The 21,648-nt window shown below is 35.0% G+C and overlaps 2 protein-coding genes across 2 annotated transcripts; both read left to right on the top strand.

Moving 5' to 3' along the window:
• Positions 1 to 262: 262 nt before the first annotated feature.
• LOC110409623 (protein MICRORCHIDIA 2-like) lies at positions 263 to 6,671 on the top strand. The gene is made up of 17 exons (XM_021419038.2): positions 263 to 673; positions 771 to 845; positions 942 to 976; positions 1,070 to 1,148; positions 1,240 to 1,329; positions 1,541 to 1,616; positions 2,115 to 2,193; positions 2,325 to 2,453; positions 2,819 to 2,917; positions 3,253 to 3,357; positions 3,449 to 3,598; positions 3,893 to 3,985; positions 4,362 to 4,413; positions 4,503 to 4,614; positions 5,539 to 5,856; positions 6,132 to 6,174; positions 6,286 to 6,671. Exons 1-17 carry the CDS (start codon positions 403 to 405, stop codon positions 6,379 to 6,381), a joined length of 1,902 nt encoding a protein of 633 aa, XP_021274713.1. The 5' UTR covers positions 263 to 402; the 3' UTR covers positions 6,382 to 6,671.
• A 280-nt stretch (positions 6,672 to 6,951) lies between these two features.
• Positions 6,952 to 12,404, top strand: LOC110408914 (FG-GAP repeat-containing protein). The gene is made up of 13 exons (XM_021418054.2): positions 6,952 to 7,134; positions 7,288 to 7,446; positions 7,546 to 7,797; positions 7,894 to 8,013; positions 8,272 to 8,352; positions 8,608 to 8,703; positions 8,899 to 8,994; positions 9,442 to 9,495; positions 9,595 to 9,798; positions 10,350 to 10,475; positions 10,806 to 10,871; positions 11,025 to 11,324; positions 11,698 to 12,404. Exons 1-13 carry the CDS (start codon positions 7,072 to 7,074, stop codon positions 12,172 to 12,174), a joined length of 2,094 nt encoding a protein of 697 aa, XP_021273729.1. The 5' UTR covers positions 6,952 to 7,071; the 3' UTR covers positions 12,175 to 12,404.
• Positions 12,405 to 21,648: the final 9,244 nt, after the last annotated feature.

Raw genomic sequence — 21,648 nt, 5'->3', positions numbered from 1 at the left:
GAAACACTTGAATATTTTTATATTTAGAACACCCTAAGCATTTTTACACTTTGAATACTCTTCGCTTGGAACATATTAGGGAACCCTTAGAACAGCCTAATGTAATTATTTTGTAAAACTCAAATTGGGTATCCACAAATACAATATTATTATTATTTTTTATTATTATCATACCATACAATTTATCATGTATAGTAAGTTATTATATTTTTTAATATTTTTATATAATATAATTATAATTTATATTTATCACGTATAATATAATATAATATAATTTATCGTGTATAATACAATATTGATAAATATTTTATATCTTCGCAATTAAAACTTTTTATCTTCGAAAAAATAAAACGCTCTGTCGGGAATCTTAATTTCCGATTTCAGGAGATAAAAATTAAAGGAATGCCACCGAAGACAGAAAAAGAGCGGCCTCTCAAGTTCGTAGAGGTAACCAGCAGCGACGATGAAGGCGGCGCCAGAACTGTCGCGACTCAGAAAGTGTGCTTAGTCACAACACCACCGTCGCCACTGCAGATTTCCGGACCCGATGTGCCGCAGAGCTCAGGGACCATCGAGCCGTCGGGATTACCGTCCGATGAAACCCTAGAGTCTCGAAGTTTCTGGAAGGCTGGGAATTATGCCGCTGGCCCCACCTCCAAACCCGTTCTCCAAGGTTCGCCTTCAAATTTTTTTCTTTTGACTCTTTTTTTTATATGTATTAATAATATTTTTTCTATCGGATTATTTATTTTGTAAAAAAAAAAATTTAGGTTCATTGGAGCATGCACGTGTACATCCGAAGTTTCTTCATTCAAATGCGACGTCGCATAAGTGGGCATTTGGAGGTAAGTGGAAATTTCACTAGCTGAATTCTGGAAATCAGGTTTTGTTTATGTGTGGATTTTTTGTAATTTGTATAAAATTTTCCCTAAAAATTGCAGCAATTGCTGAGCTAATGGACAATGCTGTGGATGAGGCAAGCTTTAATCTAACTTATTTGTCGGTTAATCTTTAATAACACTGTTGAATTGGTTTTTAATTGTCATTTTGTTCCTGCCTGTTTGTATAGATTCACCATGGTGCAACTTTTCTAAAGGTTGATAAAATTGATGTAATGAAGGATAATTCTCCAGCTTTACTTTTCCAAGGTATAATAGTATTACTTTGTGCTGCATTTTTCTCTCCTAGAGAGATGGTGGTTTATGATGCAAAATCTGAATTCTCATTCTTACTTTGCAGATGATGGTGGAGGAATGGATCCTGAATTGATCCGAAAATGTATGAGCTTGGGTTACTCATCAAAGAAGTCAAATACAACAATTGGACAATGTAATTCTTATTACTTATATTGTTTTATTGGTTTTTTCCTTTACCAAATGGTTTTGTTAATCGCAATTTTGTTTTTGGTTTGTTAATGCTCAATATTGTGGTTATTGTCCTGAAATGATGGCTGATAGAGCAACTCAACATCCTGCATTTATGTTCTACATGACTCCAAATATTTGTTTATGTTGATTTCAACATGAGTATGTTTTTGCAGATGGCAATGGGTTTAAGACAAGCACCATGCGACTAGGTGCTGATGTTATTGTTTTCAGTCGCTCAATTCGTGCAAGGTATTACATCCTCTGCGGTGAAACACAGCTTACTATTCTTCTGTGAAGATGTTTAGACATTCTCTAAAGGAGATTTGTCTTTCATTTCATCTGTTGTGTTGGATGTGTTGTGTAGCTCTAATTGGTTTTGAATGCATGGGATTGGAAATGTACTGTCTTTGCTTCTATTTTTTTCATAGAGACTTTAGGCTTTTAGGTGATGGAGGTAAATATGTGTTATCTCTGCAACATAGTTACCCCTTTCAGGTTACTCCCTTAGGCAGACAGGAAAGGGTTTCCTGATTTCAGAATTTTAATATAGCTAAACCTTTCAAGGTTAGAATCAGAAAATTTTGGGCAAAAGGTGCTATTTGTGTCTTGAATTTATCTGATTTAAGCTGCTCTGCCCTCTCTAATCGAAATGCTCCTTCTGCTTCTGGCCTTTATTTTACTACTAGTACTAAGTAGTATCTTTGAATATTCTGTGACTCTTCTTTTTTCTTCCCAATATGTCCTTAGCAATGCAACACAGAGTGTGGGACTTCTATCTTACACCTTCCTACGCAGAACTGGACTGGATGATGTAATTGTTCCAATGGTAATTCATTGTGCCCTTTAGTGTTTGGGGACTTTTTTTTTTTAATCCCTTCAAGGAGTTAGGTTTTGAGGATTTGCATGACTTTCTAATGTCTACAATTCAACTGCTTTCTTGTTTCACTTCGTTTGCAGATTGATTTTGACATTTCTGGTCATTGGGCAGAACCAATAATTTACAGCTCACAGGATGATTGGTCTTCTAACTTGAAAACTATCTTGGAATGGTCTCCCTTTGCATCAAAGGAGGAACTGCTGCTACAGGTTTCCAAGCTATTCTTGCCTTAGTAAAGTGTGGCTTACTTTTTTGTTAGTCTTGTTCAGAAGTACTGCCAGGAATGACTATTCTGGATTCACCATGTTGAATGTCTAAATTAAATCCGTAACATGTCCAAATTTTAATGCTATTTAGGAATAAGGTGGTTTTTTAATAAGGAAGGAATTAGAATTACAAAGGCCATTCTGATTCTGAGACAATTACCTCCTTAGCAAATTAATTAAATGCCTACCCAAATGCAAATGAAGTAGTATAAAATACTAGAAGAGCGGCTAAATTGCACTAGTCTAGCACTTGGCTGCAGTGTGTGAGCCTTTTCTGCTAACAAGCCTTTTTCTCCCTGCATTTCCAGTTTGATGATATTGGACCACATGGAACAAAAATAGTAATATACAACTTATGGCTGAATGATGAAGGCATATATGAACTGGCTTTTGATGATGATGATGAGGTATGTGCTTGGTACTGTAAACCACAAGCTGTATCTAAATTTATTCTTGTGGTATAATTTTAGCAATATATCTTGAGAAGCAACATGCACCAGCATTCGCATGTTTGTGCTCTGACCTAGGCATTGGATCTCTCAATGCCTTTACTTTTGAATTGAAAGCTTTTGATAACCCTGTCATTACAGTATTTATGAGGTACATGTGTACACACGTTTATATTTGTGTATTAGGCATATCTTTTGCTCTTCTCTTTTTGGTGATTTCATTTCTACATATAATAGATAAAAGAATTTTAACCTCAAGGTGTTTACTGTTTTTCTCTGTGCTTTTTCAAAAGGATATACGACTCAGAGATGAAGCCCTTCGTGGAGCTACAAAATTACATAAAAAGATTGCTGAACTTCAATCCCATATTTCTTACCACATCTTGTATTCGTTGAGGGTAACATTTCATAGTTTTGGACTTATTTAGTTTGGTTGAAACTGCTTGATATCATTGGACTCATCAAATGGTAGTTCTCTTCCCTGCCTAGGCATATGCTTCAATGCTGTACCTCAGAAAATTTAAGAACTTTCAAATCATATTAAGAGGGAAACCTGTCCAGCAGTTCAACATCGCTGATGAATTGAGGTATCCAAAGGTTGTAACATACAAGCCCCAAGTAACTACTGGATTGAAAGAGGTAAGACATAGTTTGCTAGGATATTTTCTGTTGTTTTCACCTTTTTTCTTTTGCATGTGTGTTTGAGATAGATTCCTTGTCCCACATCTTTTTTTTTCCTTAAATGTCATCCATTTTGAAACTTTCTTTTCCCTGCTGCTGACAATTGTGTTCTAGTCTTCTTATTTCTTTCTCGTGTTTCTATTCTTTGCTAGATTTACTTTCAAGGTTGTTACCTTCAAATCTAAATTTATTATTGCTACTTTAGAGATAATGGTTACTTTGGAAACTTATGGAGTTCTTCTTCTAATATAGTGTGCAGTGGAAACTACCATTGGATTTATAAAAGAGGCCCCTTCTCTTGGAGTTTCAGGATTTAATGTATACCATAAAAATCGCCTTATCAGGGTATGTTTTGATACTACTCATCTTAACTTTTCGTTCTTTTTTGTTTATCTAATTAGGTGCTACTTTATTATTATGCTCTGATGATCTGACTATAGATCAGTATCATTTAAGCCCTGTATGAATACCACGTTTTAAACTTTGAATACTTATGGAACTTAAGGTTTTAAACTTTGAATGTTAGTGGAACTTTGGTGATGTTAGTAATGCAACTAATTTCAATGAGTTCAAGTTTGCTTGAAAGTTTGGTACCTTGGAAATTTGAAGTTATTTAGAGGACTTTCTGCCAGTTGTATGATAAGGGGTTCTGCATGTTCTGAATAACATTGACATACTTGATTATGTTACTGATTTAGCAAGTCTGTTCACATTGATGTAGCCCTTCTGGAAAGTAACTGGTGATGGCTCTTCAAAAGGGAATGGTGTTGTTGGTAATATGCTTTTTCTCTAGATTTTTTTTGTTAGGTATCCACTCAGTTTTTCTGTTACTTATATTATGGCTTCATTGTTTATATTGCAGGTGTTCTTGAAGCAGACTTTATAGAACCAGCACATGACAAGCAGGATTTTGAGAGGTCATCACTGTCTGTCCGGCTGGAAAATAGACTAAAACAGATGGTCGCAGATTACTGGTTTGGTCCTTATCATACATTGCTTTTAGATTGCTATTCAATTTTTGCAGACCCGAATGACAATTCTGAGGTTTTTTGTGAGGGGGGAAAGGGGGTGGGAGGTCGGTATTGACTTCTCCATTTGATAAACTTTTCATTACAAGATGAGGGTATTTTAAAGATTATCTCACAACTGACAGCTAATTCTTGTTTGTATGGTATTTTAAAGGATATCTCACATGCCTCCTTTCAACTTTCCTTTACTGTTACTTGAAGATTTCTAACTCTTCTTTTATGTACTGGCTGGTCTCATTTGGGTGCAACTATATGTATGAGACATAGGTGGCATTATCTTCATGAGCACTTATTTTTGTTGTTTATGTTCTTGATTTGCTGAACCGAGGTGAATATTTCTGCAGAATTTGAATTCTTAAATCCTTGCTCTTAAAACAGCTGGCATAACTAAGGAAAATGTTTTTTCCTTCACAACTAGGTTCTGAGGTGTTCAAATTAGTCCAGTTGATGATACAAGGGCTTGCATAAGTATAATAGTGTTTTGACTGACCTTTAAGTACTTGCAGGAGCATGTCTGGAATCGAGCCTCTCTTTTATAATTTTTCTTGCTTGAAATAGATTGGATTTTTTCCTGGGCAAAACATCTAGATTCCATCCTAGTTAAAACTGTTGCAAGTGGTCTGTGAATGATAAATAAGAGGAAAGCAGGTAGCATAGTCCTAAAAGACGTGCTATTTGTCCACCATTTTCTTGGACACTATTGGTAAAATATTTACCTATAAAATTGTTGTTCAAATTTATAATAAAGGAGCCTTAAGTTTTTCTGATTACTTGATTTATTTAATCATAATTCTGTATGCTTTTTGACTCAGATAGATTGAGGTTTATTATTACTATTTTGACTAGATGGAGTTTGTTCTTGTGAGACAGGAGAAACCATTGTCACTTGATTGGGTATCAGGCCTTAGTTTCCTCTGCACGTGATAAGCAAAAGGGGCACCCTGTTCAACCTCCTGTTGTGCATGCAGCAAGCATGGAGAAGCATTCGCCTTCATATCAGCATAATAGTAGTTGTAATTTGCAAGCAGAAGTTGATGACCAAGTTGTTCATATTCCAGGCGATGGCAAGCAGGATTTAAGCGACAAGCAACCAGGTGTTGAAGTTCCTAATGGACTCATGTCAGAAGATGATCTTGGATCCATGTCGGTTGATCAGATATGTGAAGAGAACATAAAACTTTTTGGGAGGTAAAATTTATGGTCAATGTAGCTGGTTGGGAGTTTCTATCAATCACGTTGTATCTTGCGTATCTCTCATTCCAATGATAATGTCTGTGCACTGGGTTCAGATTTCAAGTGTAGCATCTGTTCTTAGATTCCATCTTCAGTCATTTCCTTGAAGATTTCTTCTTTCTTTCTCAAATTTCAACTTACGTTAACTAAATCGGTGGATGCTTAATTAAGATTTACCACTTATTATGCATCTATAATTCGGTTAAGCCTGATGATATCCTCTGATGCAGGTGTGAGGAATACAGAAAGGAGGAGGCTGAATTGAAACAGACGGTACGCATTACTCGCGAATGAGTCCTTCTGGCTTTGAAAGAATGAATACTTTTGTAGGCATCAATTAATAAATTTGGTACTAAATTCTTTTACCATTCATGGAAATCATAGATCGACAAACTGGAGAAGGATTTGGGGGAAATGAGAAAGAAGTGTGCCCAAATTTCCTCACTGCTGGAGGCTAAACAGAAACTGAAGGTTAAATAAAACTCTCAACCCAAAACTTGAAGCTGATCTTCTCTACTAGTTTTATTGTTTCTTGCTTCTTCGTCAGCATGGAAGGAACCATTTTTGCACCCAAGCTACCCCATGATGTAAAGTTTATTCTTGTTCCCTTGATGTATATAGGAATGAATTGCCCCTCAAAGCATTGCCCTGTATTTATCCAGTTAATTCCTATCCTATGGAGGATTACATAATGGGCACTCATTACTTAAAAGTATACTATACAGTTTCTTTTCAAACCATTTTGTGTATAATTTTTATTTTTATTGTTATTTTTGTCCCATAAAATTATTAATATATTTAAATAATTTTAAATTAGTCTATTTATTCATATTTAAAAGAAATTTTTTAATTTTTTAATAAAATTAACAATTTAATTTTTTATCTAATTGAATTAAAAATAAAAAATTTAAAATTACAAATGAGGTCGACACGATTCTTCTGATTTGGGCCATATTGCTTACTTTGGGTTCGGGCCCGTTTCTGTGCCAACCTCGTTTCTCATACTTACCGGCCCGGGCCCTAATGTCCAGTCCAGTGCAGTGCATGGTTCGTCTCCCTCAGCTGAGCTCGAACCGCCTCTATGTTTCCAGTGTTTACATCTGCTGTCAGCTGTACCCATTCAGCCATTGATCCGTCAACCGAGCCGCGACTCCAACTCTCGGAACCACCATGAGGAAACGAGATTTAGCGATCCTTATGCTCTCCGCCTTCGCCATATTCTTCTCTCTTCAGGTTCTTTTACTTCCATTTTTAGTTTGTTGTTTATCTTTACTTTTACTTTCTATAATTATAATATCCACTGAACTCAAACCATAAACCCTAAAAACACCTAGGCGCTTCAATTCCATGCTAATTTTACTCGAGTTGACCTTTTTTTTGGTATAGCACGAGGGAGATTTCTCGTTTAGAGAAGCGTGGTTTCATTTATCCGATGAACATCCGATCAAATACGAAGCGGAGCGTCTCCCTCCACCTATCGTCGCCGATCTAAATGGTGATGGAAAGAAAGAAATCCTCGTCGCCACTCGCGATGCCAGAATTGAGGTTATTCATTTTTTTTATGTAATAAATTAATTAAAACAAAAAAAAATAAAATGAAGCTTATTGTAAAGAATAAATTTGATTGAATTTGGAACCTACTAGGTATTGGAGCCACATGCGCGGCGTGTGGATGAGGGGTTCAGTGAAGCGCGTTTGCTGGCAGAAGTTTCCTTGTTGCCTGATAAGATCAGGGTTGCTTCCGGTAGACGTCCCGTGGCCATGGCCACTGGTGTTATAGACCGAACTTATAAGGCCGGACAACCTCAGAAGCAGGTTCTTGTTGTTGTTACTTCAGGTTGGTCTGTCATGTGTTTCGACCATAATCTCAAAAAGTTATGGGAGAATAATTTGCAGGTCTGTACACTTTGCTTGCTTGTATTTGATGTTTCTGTGATTGTTTGTCAAGTGGTGTTGGTTCTGATGCTTTTGAGGCTTTGTCGTGTTGGACAGGAAGATTTTCCCCATAATGCACATCATAGGGAGATAGCGATTTCGATAAGCAATTACACCTTGAGGCATGGGGATTCAGGTTTAGTCATTGTTGGTGGGAGGATGGAAATGCAGCCCCATGTATGTTTGCTAAGTTCTCTTGTCTTACTAGCATTTATTCTTTCTCTGGTTATATTTTCAAAATCTAGCTGTACATTTCTGTTCCTTGAGTCAGGGTTCTGAGAACTATTATGTTTCAATTGTATTGGAACCATTTTTCTTATCACTTGTTAGTATCCTAGTGTTTAATATTATTAAGATCTGGATATATGATGTGTGAAGTGGATTTTTTGCATTACTTCTCTTTGATTTATTAACAAGTTTCATTAACATTTTCAGATATACCTAGATCCTTTTGAAGAAATTGGGATGGCTGAACGAAATGCTGAGCAGCATAGAAGAAGTGCGAATGAAAAGGAGGTATGGGTGTATCATTGTCCATTTCTTACTCTGCTACTTTAGGGTTTTTAAACTTGTCTAACAAATACTTAAAAACCGATGTTTTTGCATTAACCATCTGCACTTGTCAAAGTTGGACATAGTTTTTATTTTTCTATTATCTCTCCATGTGAGAATGATCCCCCCAATCTTCAATGGACAAAATGTTCATCATTAGGAATAAGATGTCACTTCTAGTTTCAGGATTTGAATACTGACACCTTGTATCCTTAATAGGCTTCTGAGAACTCTGGAACTGTTAATTTACGTCATTTTGCTTTTTATGCATTCGATGGACGAAAAGGTGGACTTCGGTGGTCTAGAAAGAATGAGGTAACTTTTTTTTTTTTTTTAATTTCATCATTATTTGTCTGTACACTTCTTTTTGCAATTTGGCATAACTTTCACTATATGTTTAGGTTTTGAGAAAATGTATATGCATATTTATAATTCTTGTCACCTGGTTGCCAGTGTGGTGCTTTTATCACCTATCTTCTCAATGCTAATATGATCATTTTGTTGGTTCAGAATGTTGAAGAACATTCTTCAGATCCATCACAGCTAATTCCACAACATAACTACAAGCTCGATGCGCATGCTCTGAACAGTCGTCATCCTGGTGAGGTATGCTTTAAATCCATCTGGATAATTATATTTTCTGAAGGTAGATATAACCTTTAACTGCTTTGGAGGAAAAATATAATAGTAGCTGAAATCTTATTTGTAATAGGCTCATCATGGTCCAAGTGAAAATTATAGGCAGCTGATTGTTTCCAACTTGGTGTCTGTTTTCTGGTCTCATCATCCATTTCTTTGAGTCAAATTTTCATCAAAGACAAGTCTCAATTCATCAGCTATAAGAGCACACTTTTGCTCACAGAGTTGTACATTTTGTTGAACTTCTGACTAATCTAAGTTCTGGCTATTTTGCTAATTATGTTGGTATGTTTATTTGTTAGAGCACTTCCCCTACTCTAGGTGATCGCTTGTACTAATCCTTTTGAAATTGTTCTTTTCCAGTCTAGTCGAATCTTTCCCAAGTATAAATCTCTTATAAATGTTGAACTGTAGTTTGAATGCAGGGAATTCAGAGAATCAATCCTTGGAGTTATGCCACATCATTGGGTAAGCATGTAGTAGTACATGCTAATTTTGAACATTTACTCTGTTCATTTTATTCTCAAGTACGTGAGAAATTCATGTTAAATCTATCTGTTTCACTAGGATAGGAGAGAAGATACATTGTTGAAGTTGTCACATTTCAAGCGGCATAAGAGGAAAACATTGAAAAGAGTACCTGGAAAGTCGACAACCTATCCTTTTCACAAGCCTGAGGAGCACCATCCTCCAGGGAAGGATGAAACAAAAAAAATTTCAAACTTGATTGGAAAAGCTGCGAAGTATGCCAGTTCAGCAAAATCTAAGAAGGTAAGTTTGCCGATGTGATATGCATACTGCTGTTAAACCTTCCTTTTGAAGTTCAGAAGACTTTGGACATGAAGATGTTTTAGTTATTTGGTTGGTTTTATTTTAGTTGTGATGCTGTTCAACAAGTAGTTCAGGAACAGCACCTAAGATTTGTCTTATGCGCCTCTTTTCTTTTGTTTCTCTGTTTTTCTTGGTTGCATAGATCTTTTTTAATAGCTATAATGCATCATCAAACTGTAACCTTTTGCTGCTGCACTTAGCCAGTCTTATGCACTAGTTTGCCAACCCTGTGACAAACTTATTTATTGAAAGCTTTCAGTTACATCATATGACCACTCAATTTTATCATCATATCAGTTCGTCTTTAGTGACTTCCAGATATATTATAAACTGAAATTTTTGTTACATAATGCTTATCAAGTATGTTCTCAATAATTATTTTATTATTTTTACCTTGATCAACTATCTTCTTCTGCATATCTTAAGAGTATGAAGCATAAAGTTCATTTATAAATGCCTTCTAATTTCTTTATTTACATTTTTTGATGCAGCCAATGTCTTATATTCCAACCATAACAAACTACACACAGCTCTGGTGGATTCCTAATGTTGTTGTGGCCCATCAAAAGGAAGGGATAGAAGCTGTTCATTTGGCATCTGGTCGAACCATATGCAAGGTGACCTTAAACCCACACACTGTGCTGTTAGATATAAGAAATCTTGTGGTTTCTGAAATCTGCTGAAGTAATATGCCATTTGTTTGTCTGAATTTCTTTTAATACTGTTAATATGAAATGCTACTTTTGCAAACCGAAGAGGTCAGCCTGTGTCTTGATCTTATCTTCAGCTTTTCTTTTCTTTTTTTTTTTTTTCCTTACATCACGAAATATGCATAACAACGTTAAATTGAACTTCTGTTAGCTTTTAAATACAATTTATTCATGCTATATATCAGGATCGTATATTGCCTAACAAATTGATGTGTAATGTTTTATTGATTTCATCAGCTTCATCTTCAAGAAGGTGGCCTTCATGCTGATATTAATGGGGATGGAGTCCTAGATCATGTACAGGTGAAAGCTGTCCCCTTTTATCTTTTTTTTTTTTTAAGATCACCTAGTACTAAATTGTTGTTTGTTGTGCGTAATGCATATGTAAGAAGAAAAACTGCATTAGTACCAAAGTGCTAACTACTTCAGATGTGACCATTTATTGGTTCTCCTAAGGCTGTTGGAGGAAATGGGGCTGAGCAGACTGTTGTAAGTGGATCAATGGATGTTCTGCGACCTTGTTGGGCTGTGGCAACCTCTGGAGTGCCTGTTCGAGAACAACTTTTTAATGCTTCAATATGTCATCATTCCCCTTTCAATTTATTCCAACATGGAGAGTTCTACAGAAATTTTGGTCGAAGTACAGATGTTGCCTCTTTAGAAGTGGCCACACCGATTCTCATTCCTAAAAGTGATGGGCATAGGCATCGTAAGGGGAGTCATGGTGATGTTATTTTCTTAACAAATCGAGGAGAGGTATGCTGTTATTCTAAGTCTAATTGCTTTCTGTAGCTACTGTGAAATTGGATTGAATGCATTTGAATTCAGAATTTTTTTTATTAAAAAAAAATTGAAAAAAGATCTTTTGTTATTTTATTTGAATCTACGACTCTGAAGTTTATTCAAATATAGTCCTTGATTTGGGATTTTCTGGAAGTTTTTGTTAAGTAATTTATAGGCAGAAACCATCCTTATTTCATGTTCCCTGTGAACATGGAAAGATTGAGGTCATTTACTCACATTTGGTGAAGCGCGTATTGTTACATTTTCTAGTCCTAGGCTGCGAGGTGCATGTTACATTTTATCTATATGCTGAAGAGTTAGCAACTTACTGTGTCAATCCTTTCAGGTAACTGCATACTCTCCTGGCTTGCACGGGCATGATGCTGTTTGGCAATGGCAGCTCTTGACAGATGCTACATGGTCAAATCTTCCCTCTCCTTCAGGGATGATGGAAGGTGGTACAGTGGTTCCAACCCTGAAGTTGATCTCATTGCGAATGCATGACAATCAGCAAATGATCCTTGCAGCAGGAGACCAAACAGGTGTAATTATTTCTCCCGGAGGTAGTATATTAACATCAATCGATCTTCCTGCTCAACCCACCCACGCCCTGATCTCTGAGGATTTTTCAAACGACGGGCTCACCGACCTCATTCTCGTGACCTCCAGTGGCGTGTACGGTTTTGTCCAGACCAGGCAGCCGGGTGCCCTCTTCTTCAGCACACTGGTTGGCTGCCTCTTACTTGTGATGGGAGTAATCTTTGTCACTCAACACCTGAACTCAATAAAGGGAAAACCTCGTGCTTCATCTGGCCCTCGGTGAAAAGCAGTCGTTATATGTCCAGAGGCATGACAACCGTGTAGATCATAAGACATGGATGGAAAAGGAAAAAAAGGCTATAAAAGTTCTAATTCTCCGGGAATAGGAAGAAGAGATCAAAGATTCATGTAGACATGGATTTAGAGGGGCAAGCTCATGTAACTATTACAAGTTCGAGAAAAGTTTTAATTTTGTTCTTATTGAAAATTTTAATTAATATTAATTTTAATTAATATCTATTTTGAATTTAGTTAGTGTCAAGGTCATGGACTTACATTTCTAAGAAAAAATCTTTTCTGTTAAAGATGAAGGAAGATTTTTACTTATTAATTAAAAATTTATCTCGATCAGTGTTATTAATATTTATCTAAATGTTTAAGAAATTTATCCATTCTTTTGGAAGAAAATCTTGTAAGTATTACAAGTTTAATGCATTTGGGTCTATTTTTGTATCCGAAAACAATGTACCTAGTCTTAGCTCAAAGCATGGCAACAATAAGAGTGCATTAAATCTTAAAAAATTGGACAGAAAGCAGCCATTAAAGAAGATTGTACTGGTTGATACCTAGAGCTTTAAAAACCGAGAGATGCAGGAAGGAAAGGAGGCCCATCCTTGGATAGATAGATAGATCTCGTGATCTGATCTCTTCCGAGGCGACAGCCAAGTGAATTCCCCCTGGAAGGAGGCCTCGCCTCGGAGTCTAAGCACATGCCGGTCTGCAGCGGTCGTTTAAATATTGACAGCAGCCATTTTCGATGTTTCTGCTTTTCTGGTCCATCGCTTTGCCCATCCGGGACGCACTACAAATCCTAGTTAGTAACCGTGCACATGTTAACTGGGGCTTGTCATAGACCGGAAGAGTGTCAGTTCCACAAGCATGAAAATCTTGAAAAGTTTATACAATTCAACGCTATATGCCAAGTCAAGTTAATTTTTTTAAGGTAAAATAATGTTAACATCATCAAATAAAGAAATCTCGATCAACCTCACCAGCTTACCAGAATTAACTTTTCGAGATAAAATAATAGTTTCGTGATAAAAAAATTTAACTGTTTCCTATTCTCATAATTATTTCATTTAATACTAGTATATTCCCCATTTTTTGTTTGTGATTTTCAGGGAACCTCTTAATTTTGTATGCTATGGTTTCCAACTGAGAGACCGTTCAGCCAAACCTCAAATCATTTTGCTAGCCAATATTTCACAAAATCTGCGGGGAAAAGAAAAAGCCTCTAAGGGGGAATAATAGTTTAGGGATAGCCTAATGAGAGAGGGGAGTGTGTGAGTGAAGAATGACCTTGAAAGTTTCAGTGTCTCAATTGAAGAGCAATAATTCTTTTTCCTTGAAGCCAAACATTTTTGGTACGAATGCCTTTGGTCAAATCCATGAATCAAATCCAACTTCATTGAATCACACTTTACATAATGGCCCTATCTATCTATTGTAGTTTTCTTTGTTCTTTATCGCACTAAAATCAAAATGACTCTGAAAAAAATTTAAAGATTTCAGAAAATATTGTTAATGTTTCAGATTTCACATCAGTATTATTCATAAGTAAAAGTCTTGCTTCTACTTAACAAATATGTTTTTGTTTTCTTAATTAAAAAGAACCGTTCAAGTTTTTAAAAAAGAAAATTCAAACAAAATGATGAAAGAGATGGGAATGGGTAAGAAATCAGCATCAATTGCGAGAAAAAAGGCTTTCATTAGTGGCATTACGGAGCATATTAATATAAAATAATGGAAAAGGGTGGGGAAGGGAGAGGCATGCAAAAGCATGATGTTGCCATATTACTATTATGGGCGGTGCATCCCTTTCACCATGCACTCAAACCAGACTTGTTTTCGGATGGTATTTATGCTCTGCTTGTCAAATCGAGGCAAGCCCCCTTTCTTCCACCATGCTATCCACAGTGTTTCTTTATCATTATTCCCCTCTCTCTCTCTCTCTCTTTCTTCATCTCCAAATCATCTTTAAAACAATGGGATTGGGTTTGGGATTTGGGGGACTCATCCTAAATTCTCTTTTCATTTCCATTTTAGGAGAGAAAATTGGAAGATGGCAGTACGTTTAACATATGATAAATTATTGATTTTTGGAAGGTTTAAGCACTCAAATTGATGCTACAATCCTACTTTTGCAAGTTATTGTTTATCTGTATTATTAGCAAGCGATCGAAATACTCGTTTTATGATATCAAAATAAGCATTGTGCTCATCTGTTGATGCCGTTGAAAGCTCTCTTTCTTAATTCATATATCGTAATAAGTCTGTGATCTATACACGTGAGAATAATAAAAAAAATCTTATATTTATTAAATTAAAAATATTCTAAATATTTATTAGTTTTAAATTAAATATCCATCTTAAAAATCAAACAGATTATTACTTTTTACTTTTTTTCAACTTTTGTGATACTTCAAATCATTGCTGTGCTTGCACCATAATTAGATAATTCACTCAGAAATAGATACATATAAAAGTACACATTTAAAATACAATTCAAAAGTCTAACAAAAAAATAATAATTCTGAACATGATGTACAATCAAATGTCAAAAAAGGTTTTCTCCCTCATCTCTTTGAACTCTTCAAATTTAATGAAAAATTATGAAACTTGCGACCTCCAAAATTGTACTACAAGGTTTTCGTGTGCATTTTGCTTAACTTTAACTTAAGATTAAGTACTAACTACTAAAGATGATTGACCAAGTATGGATGTGGACATCCTGCACCAATTAGTTAGAGTTGCCTTATGTCAAAGAAATAGCTGATTTTACAATGTAATTATCAGCAATGAAGCCAAAAAAAACCATAATTGAAGCACTTGCCATCTGGTATTTGGTCCATAGGCCACAAATAAAAACAAAGAGCTCAAGCACAAGGGGCTAGGGAGGAGGGGGGGGAGGGGGAGGGATTTGCATTTGGGGTTATTTTGGATCAAAAGGAACATGTCTCCATCACCATAATTTGGCCATTATAAAGCTTCTTAAGTGAATTAGGCACCAAGTTGAGCAAGTCAATGGCCCTAATGTGTTATAATTAGGCTTGATTTTTAGGGTGGGGGTTGATGGAAAGACCAAGCCAGAGGCAGATATGATGACAGCCCCCACCAAGTCTTTGGGGGAAACTGTTGCATTATGCAAAGGACAGCTTCATTAAATTTATTATCTGTTGTCAAACAGAAACCCTGCTTAATGAAGAAGGCAGCTGTTGTTCATCAAACCCATACATTTCAAAGCAAGCTCCTCAACTTAATTACCCTTTATCCTTTATGTTAAAAGCACAAACATTTCTCTTAAATTTTCAACTATTTTTAATTTTCAATAAAGTTGGAGCTAACTAATCGTCAATTCAATTCATTGTAACAATCTAGACTTTTCTTAACGATTGTAATTTTTTCTTTTAAAAATTTAAACACTCTCTTTTCTTTTCTTGAATAAATCCTGATTCTAATGTTACTCATGAATAATATAAATTACATCAAAATCGATCAAGTCTTAGGTGTCAACTTTTCCTTCCCTTGAATTTTCTCCACTCACCATCCTTTTAAAATATGTAAACACAATTCATATGAATCAAAGGGTCTTTACTATCTTTAAAAAATTGGGAAAAAAAAAAGATAAAAAGGAAAAAAAAAGATAGTTGGCCTTCTTACAAGTTAAAGATGCTGTCTTTCAAAATTGTCCTCTGTGGAGTATGTTGAATTTGTTTGATTTTAAAGACAGGTGCTGAAACAGGTAAAGTCAAACATGTTTTAGTTTAAAAGGCACACATTTAGTCGTCAAAGCCTAAAACCCCACCATGAATTTGCAAACACATAGCTCATCCTTTTGTGCCACTTGTGAAGAAGCAAACTGCTTCTTCCAAAGGGCAACTGCAGGTTTTCATTAGCCGTTTGGTAGTTGGCTTTACTCCCTTCGAGTCGCCATTATTTATTAAGAGGTATTCAAAGCTTGAAAAGAAGATAACATAATCAAAACCCAGATTCAAAACAGGCAGAAAAAATTAATTGCTAAATCAAAAAAATAATGTGATCCTCCCCCACTCCCCCCTTCACCACCAAAACAATCTGTCAATTAATTCTGCTTCCATGCATGCAATATCTGATATTTGGTATATGTATTTGGACCTCTATCTCTGTACATTAATTTTATTGTATTTTATTTTCTTAGCTAGATTACTGTAGGGTTGTTAATTAAGTAAATTAGGCAGTGAAAGAAAAGGGCAAAAAGATGGTGGTCCAAATTCATCTTTTGGGCCTGATAGCTTGTAGAGTGGGGACTTGGTAGACCGAAAGGCAAGTTGGATTTCATTTGCTAGAGACAATTAGGCTACATTCTTCTTTTGCTCTAAAAGTTTCTTAAAAATGAAGGACTGGCAGTGTCCATTTTCCTTTCATATTTTTGATGCAATTTTTGAATTGGTTTTTTTTTTTTCAAATCATGTTTTATCGTACAGATTTTAAACTAAATCAGTAAAATTATGTTAAATTACAATATTATTATATTACATATGATTACAATAACAGTAGTATTGATTTAATCATATTTGTACAATTGTTGCAGCTGAGTTTGAGTAAAATTCATGCATTTATCTATGGGGGGGATAGACATTTGGGAGAGTTAGAGAGGAGGGAAGAAAGAAAAGAGAAAACCTAATCCATGGAAATTCAATAGCTTTGCATTGGCAACTAGTGCAGCTTTTATTGATATTCTTGTACTAATAATGGGTTTAAAGAGAGCTTCAATATATATATATACACATGCTAGAAAACACAGGATGAAGACATAACTAATGGTATTAGACACAGATGACAACTCCTTGGAAAAGGGTATTAAAGTTTGCTTTTCTTTCTTTGGCTTATTAGACGAAATTTTATTCAGCAAATGAAGATGAGAATTCTATTTCAGAATACAATACTCCATGTGAACTGTGCTTGTCTAAATTCAAAGGGAAGAATATATAAAGTTTATACTTATGGATAGATAGATAACAAAACCAAACATGAAGTATTGTTCATGGTTTTATTCAAAAGAGAAAAGGAAACTACAGTTTACGGTTGAAACTAAACCTACATGACTGTCAAAATTCATAGCAGCACCCTAGGCCTGCAGCAAAGAATTGAATGAAGCCCATCAATTTTATTCTGCTAAAATAGAAAAAAAAAATGTTGAATCAGTGGTCATTCAAATCCCAAATTCCCCTTAGAGATGGTCATGAGCAATCTCATCTTCATTTCTTAAAAAATTTTGATCATACATATATTTACATATATATATATATACACACATATACATATACATATAGACATGCAAAAAAAGGAAAGAAAAATCAAGTGAGAATTCATTTACACAATCATAATGGAAAGGGGTCCAAGGCTCTTCTTCCCTGGTGGTTGATGGAGTTTCATCTTAATTACTCTTTGCAATGGTGAAATTGGCGATGGACTTTCAAAGGTTACAGTAGATAGATGATAAACGGGAACATGGGACCAAACCCTAATCCAAAGGATGGGGGACCCACACCGAGGGAAAAAACGAGGAATGGGGTGGGACCCCTGAGCCGAAGTGCAGCACTTCCCCGAGTTGGGAGATCTCATTATCATACAAGAGAATCCAGACACCCAAAAACTAAAACTCCCTGCCATGGCAAGTGGAAAGGAATCGAAAGGGAATGTAAAAAAGAGATCGGGTAGAGCTAGGGTGGAGGCAGGCAACCAAATCTTTTCGCGCATATATTTTGACTTCCCTCTCCTTCCTCCCCGTGTGTCACATGCCTGTTCCCATCAATTCCCTCCCCCATTTATTGCCTTTGACAGTGACTCCATGCCCTCTTTCCATCGCAGCATCTGAGGCTTACTTAACCCTTCTCTCCCTCTCACATTGTTTCTTAGCAGCCAAACAAAAGAATTCTAGACTGACTCAGCAGCAGAGAGGAGAAATTTGAAGTCACCCTGTAGTTTTTCCCAAGACCCCATTCCTTTTTCGTTCCGTGCCACCCCCACCCCCATCCCCACCCCCACCCCCTGCTAAGATGGGACATTTAGCTCTACCATGTAAGCTTACCAAAAATAGGAAGGCGATAACATAATAACATAGAAACTAGTTTTTTAAAAAATAATAAAAACGAAAACAACCACCACCATTGCAAAAAGCAAAAGCAGGACTTAGTTTTTTTGGTCTTGAAATTGCAATCTTTTGCTTGTGACCGAAAGAGTTAGTTAACTTTGGGATTTGTAGCTCTTGTTTTTTTTTCTTCTGGGGTTGCCCTAATTCCCCTTCATTCTCTCAAAAATAATATAATTAGACCCTCTCGCCCTTCCTCCCGTCCCTTCCTCCATACCAAACAAAGCGGTCCCTGACTCAGTGGCTGCTGCTGCTGCTGTTTACTATACTGCTGCCCATATTTAAAAAAAAAAAAGAACTAGGAGAACGAGAGTACTCTAGTCTTTAAACCATGGCCAGATAGATTGGATTGGATAAAAATTTAACGCGTTTTCCTTTGTTGTTTATATCTTTTACTTTCTCTCTGGCAAACCCTTTTTTCTTTCTTTCTTTGCCCTTCTCTTTCTATCTTGTTTGCATCAGAATAATATTTACTGGTACTACATAAAAAGTTTCTCTCTCTCTCTCAGCCTGTGAAAATACTATAAAGTAAGCTAAGGTAGTCAACCATGGGAACAAACACAGGGCTCGAGAATGACAGACAGAGAGAGAGAGGGAGAGGTACACAATTATTGGGACTCGCACACATCATTCACTTCTCTCTCTTTCCTTCCTTCACCCCAAAAATTAAAATATAAAACAGTAAAAAAAAAATTCATCTTTTTTCATTTCAGCCGTTTAACATTAAAACCCTTTCCTTAAAGCGCGTGGGTCTGGCCATGCCAGGGAAGAGAAGCTTCATCTTCTCAGTTTTGCTGCTGCTGCACCCCATGTCCATTCAGGTGTCTTTCTTCGTGTAACCAACAACTTCTTTTTCTTCTCTTCCTTTATATATTCAAAGAATCGTTTCCTTCTTTTGTATTTCAGTGCATTTTGAATAAATGTAACCGTTGACATTGCTGCACCACCTTACCCGATTCTTCCCTGCACCACCTCCTTTTGTATTTAGGGTAGTACATATATATATTAGACCCAAAATCATATTTAACAGATTTTCAGCAAAAAAGGGTTTATGAAAATTAATTAAATTTCAATGTATATAAATATTTTTAAGTTCAAAACAAAAGTATACATGATTTTCACGTTAATATTAATATATGCAGTTTCTATAATTACATGTATAGTTAAATTAAAAAAAATTATTAAAAATACATCATCTTCAATCAAGTTTGTTACAATTATTTAATTTTTCATACAAGTTGAAAGCATATTCATAGCTCGAACTTAACAATATACCTTTACGTGTGCTCGAAGTTAAGTCAAATAACTCCGAATTAGAAAATTGTATTAACTTTTGATGGAAAGGGGAAAAAGGGCAAACATTGAAAAAATATTATACCCTCCATGGATTATATCAGTTCTTTGTACGCTAAATGAATTAGCTTTTAATTTATGAAAAAATTAAAGCAAACATATGGTGTTGACTTTAAGTATCTCATTTAATGTTAGTGGAACTTAATTTAAAATTTTGTTTATTTTTGGTTTGAAAAATTATCTCCATTGATTAGTTAAGAGTTAGACGGATCCAACTACAACTTGTTTTCTACTTCTACTGTTTTATGTCAATGGAGATCTTATCAAATAAAAATATTTTTTTTTACAGTCTACGTGATATTTATTATTTAAAATTTTTTTATTTAAATTTTTTATCTAATTAAATACAATGATATCAATTATGATAAAAGGAAGTGATCGGATTAGATCTTATTAAACAAATATACTATTCACATGAAAATATATATATGTTCTTTTAAATTTTTATTAAATGATGGAGACGAATCAATTTCAAATCGAGAATTTAACTCCAATTAGATCTTGAGTTAAACGAATCACCAATAAAAGTAGAAAAGACGAGGATGTTCAAATTAGGATGGTAAAGCCTAAAAAAGAGACAGATGAATGGGGTTTGAGTTTAAGGCAAAGCCAATCTGCAAACCTAGATAAGCTATTCGCTTATCTATAAACGCGGCGCAACGGTGCAATATAATTCTAATATGGCTATGATTATACCAATAATAATAATAATAATAATAAATATTAACAAATACTTTAAATGTAATATATAGTCTTAATTTCTTAATGAAAACGTTTTTTTTTACATATTTTTCACTTTAAAGTGCGTAAAATTTGACTGTGAGATGTTATTAAGTTTCAATTAGTTAGATATAGATTAGGGATTAATATTAAAAAAAATTTCAATGTTATGAATCATTTTGAATTAAATGTTACTTATTATTACCTAATCATTTACTCTTTCCGTTCATTTGCTTCATCGATCTTTCTTGAGATGCCTCGAATGAAAAGTTTTTTTCATTTTTAGATATTTAATATTTTTACTTTTTATATTAAAAATTATTAAACATTTAAAATTTTTATCATAATATAGACAAAAATAAAAATATTTAAAAACGAAAAGGGTATTAGGTATTACAATTTCATATGTTTCAAAAGTTTCACCTTTGCCATTCCCTTCTTGACAAATTTGTACATAATTTAGCAACTTAAATCATTATTACTGTTATTATTATTACTATTGTAATTTTTTTTTTGTAATTCTTGCTATTTAACATTGAAAAAAAAAAGAAAAAAAGAACTCTTCTGGCCAGCTGTAATTGTGAAAAAAGTTGACAAGGACATCTTAACCTTGGAAATTTCTTCATCGCACAAAAAAGAAAAAAAATAAAATTTGGGGTCAAATTTGTAATTGGAGGATCCAAGTTTTTGACATTGCCAATTTGACAGGCACTACTGCACTACTTGAGCCTTGATCTTTCTTATCAATTTTGCCTTTTATTTCCTTTTCAAATCTTAATCGATGGCTTTGTTTTTCAATCACATAATATATCCGATTCCAATCACAATTGGAGATTGGAATAAATTGATCAAAATATAAATCATTAATTTTTTTTTCTAGGTCTTCGATGAAAATTTATTGATGAAAAAAAAGAGATAGGAAGTCCAGACAAAAAGATTTTCAGACTGATACTAAAACAATTCAATCAAATTTGGTATACCAAATTTTCATTTTGTTTACCTTTATAAACTTTAATTAGGGTCAATAATTAGAGAATCCAAAATTCACCCAAAAACAATTTTGAACAAAGAGGGATTTTGCTAATAATGATATGAAGGGTTACCCCTATGTTCCAAACTACAAGTTGGCAGGCCCCTTCTAATGTTTCAAGCAGACCCTCTTTCAAACACTACTAACTATAACACCCTAGGCAAAAATCAATGAAGCAGCCAAGCCAGGACTGCCTGGCTGGCGGTTGACCCATCACCGTATTCAGCCAATGCATATTTACTTTG

Source organism: Theobroma umbraticum, unplaced genomic scaffold (assembly GCF_002168275.2).
Source record: "Theobroma umbraticum cultivar Fairchild unplaced genomic scaffold, ASM216827v3 scaffold_44.0, whole genome shotgun sequence".
Taxonomy (NCBI): Eukaryota; Viridiplantae; Streptophyta; class Magnoliopsida; order Malvales; family Malvaceae; genus Theobroma; species Theobroma umbraticum.
This window is presented reverse-complemented; position numbering and strand designations above follow the sequence as displayed.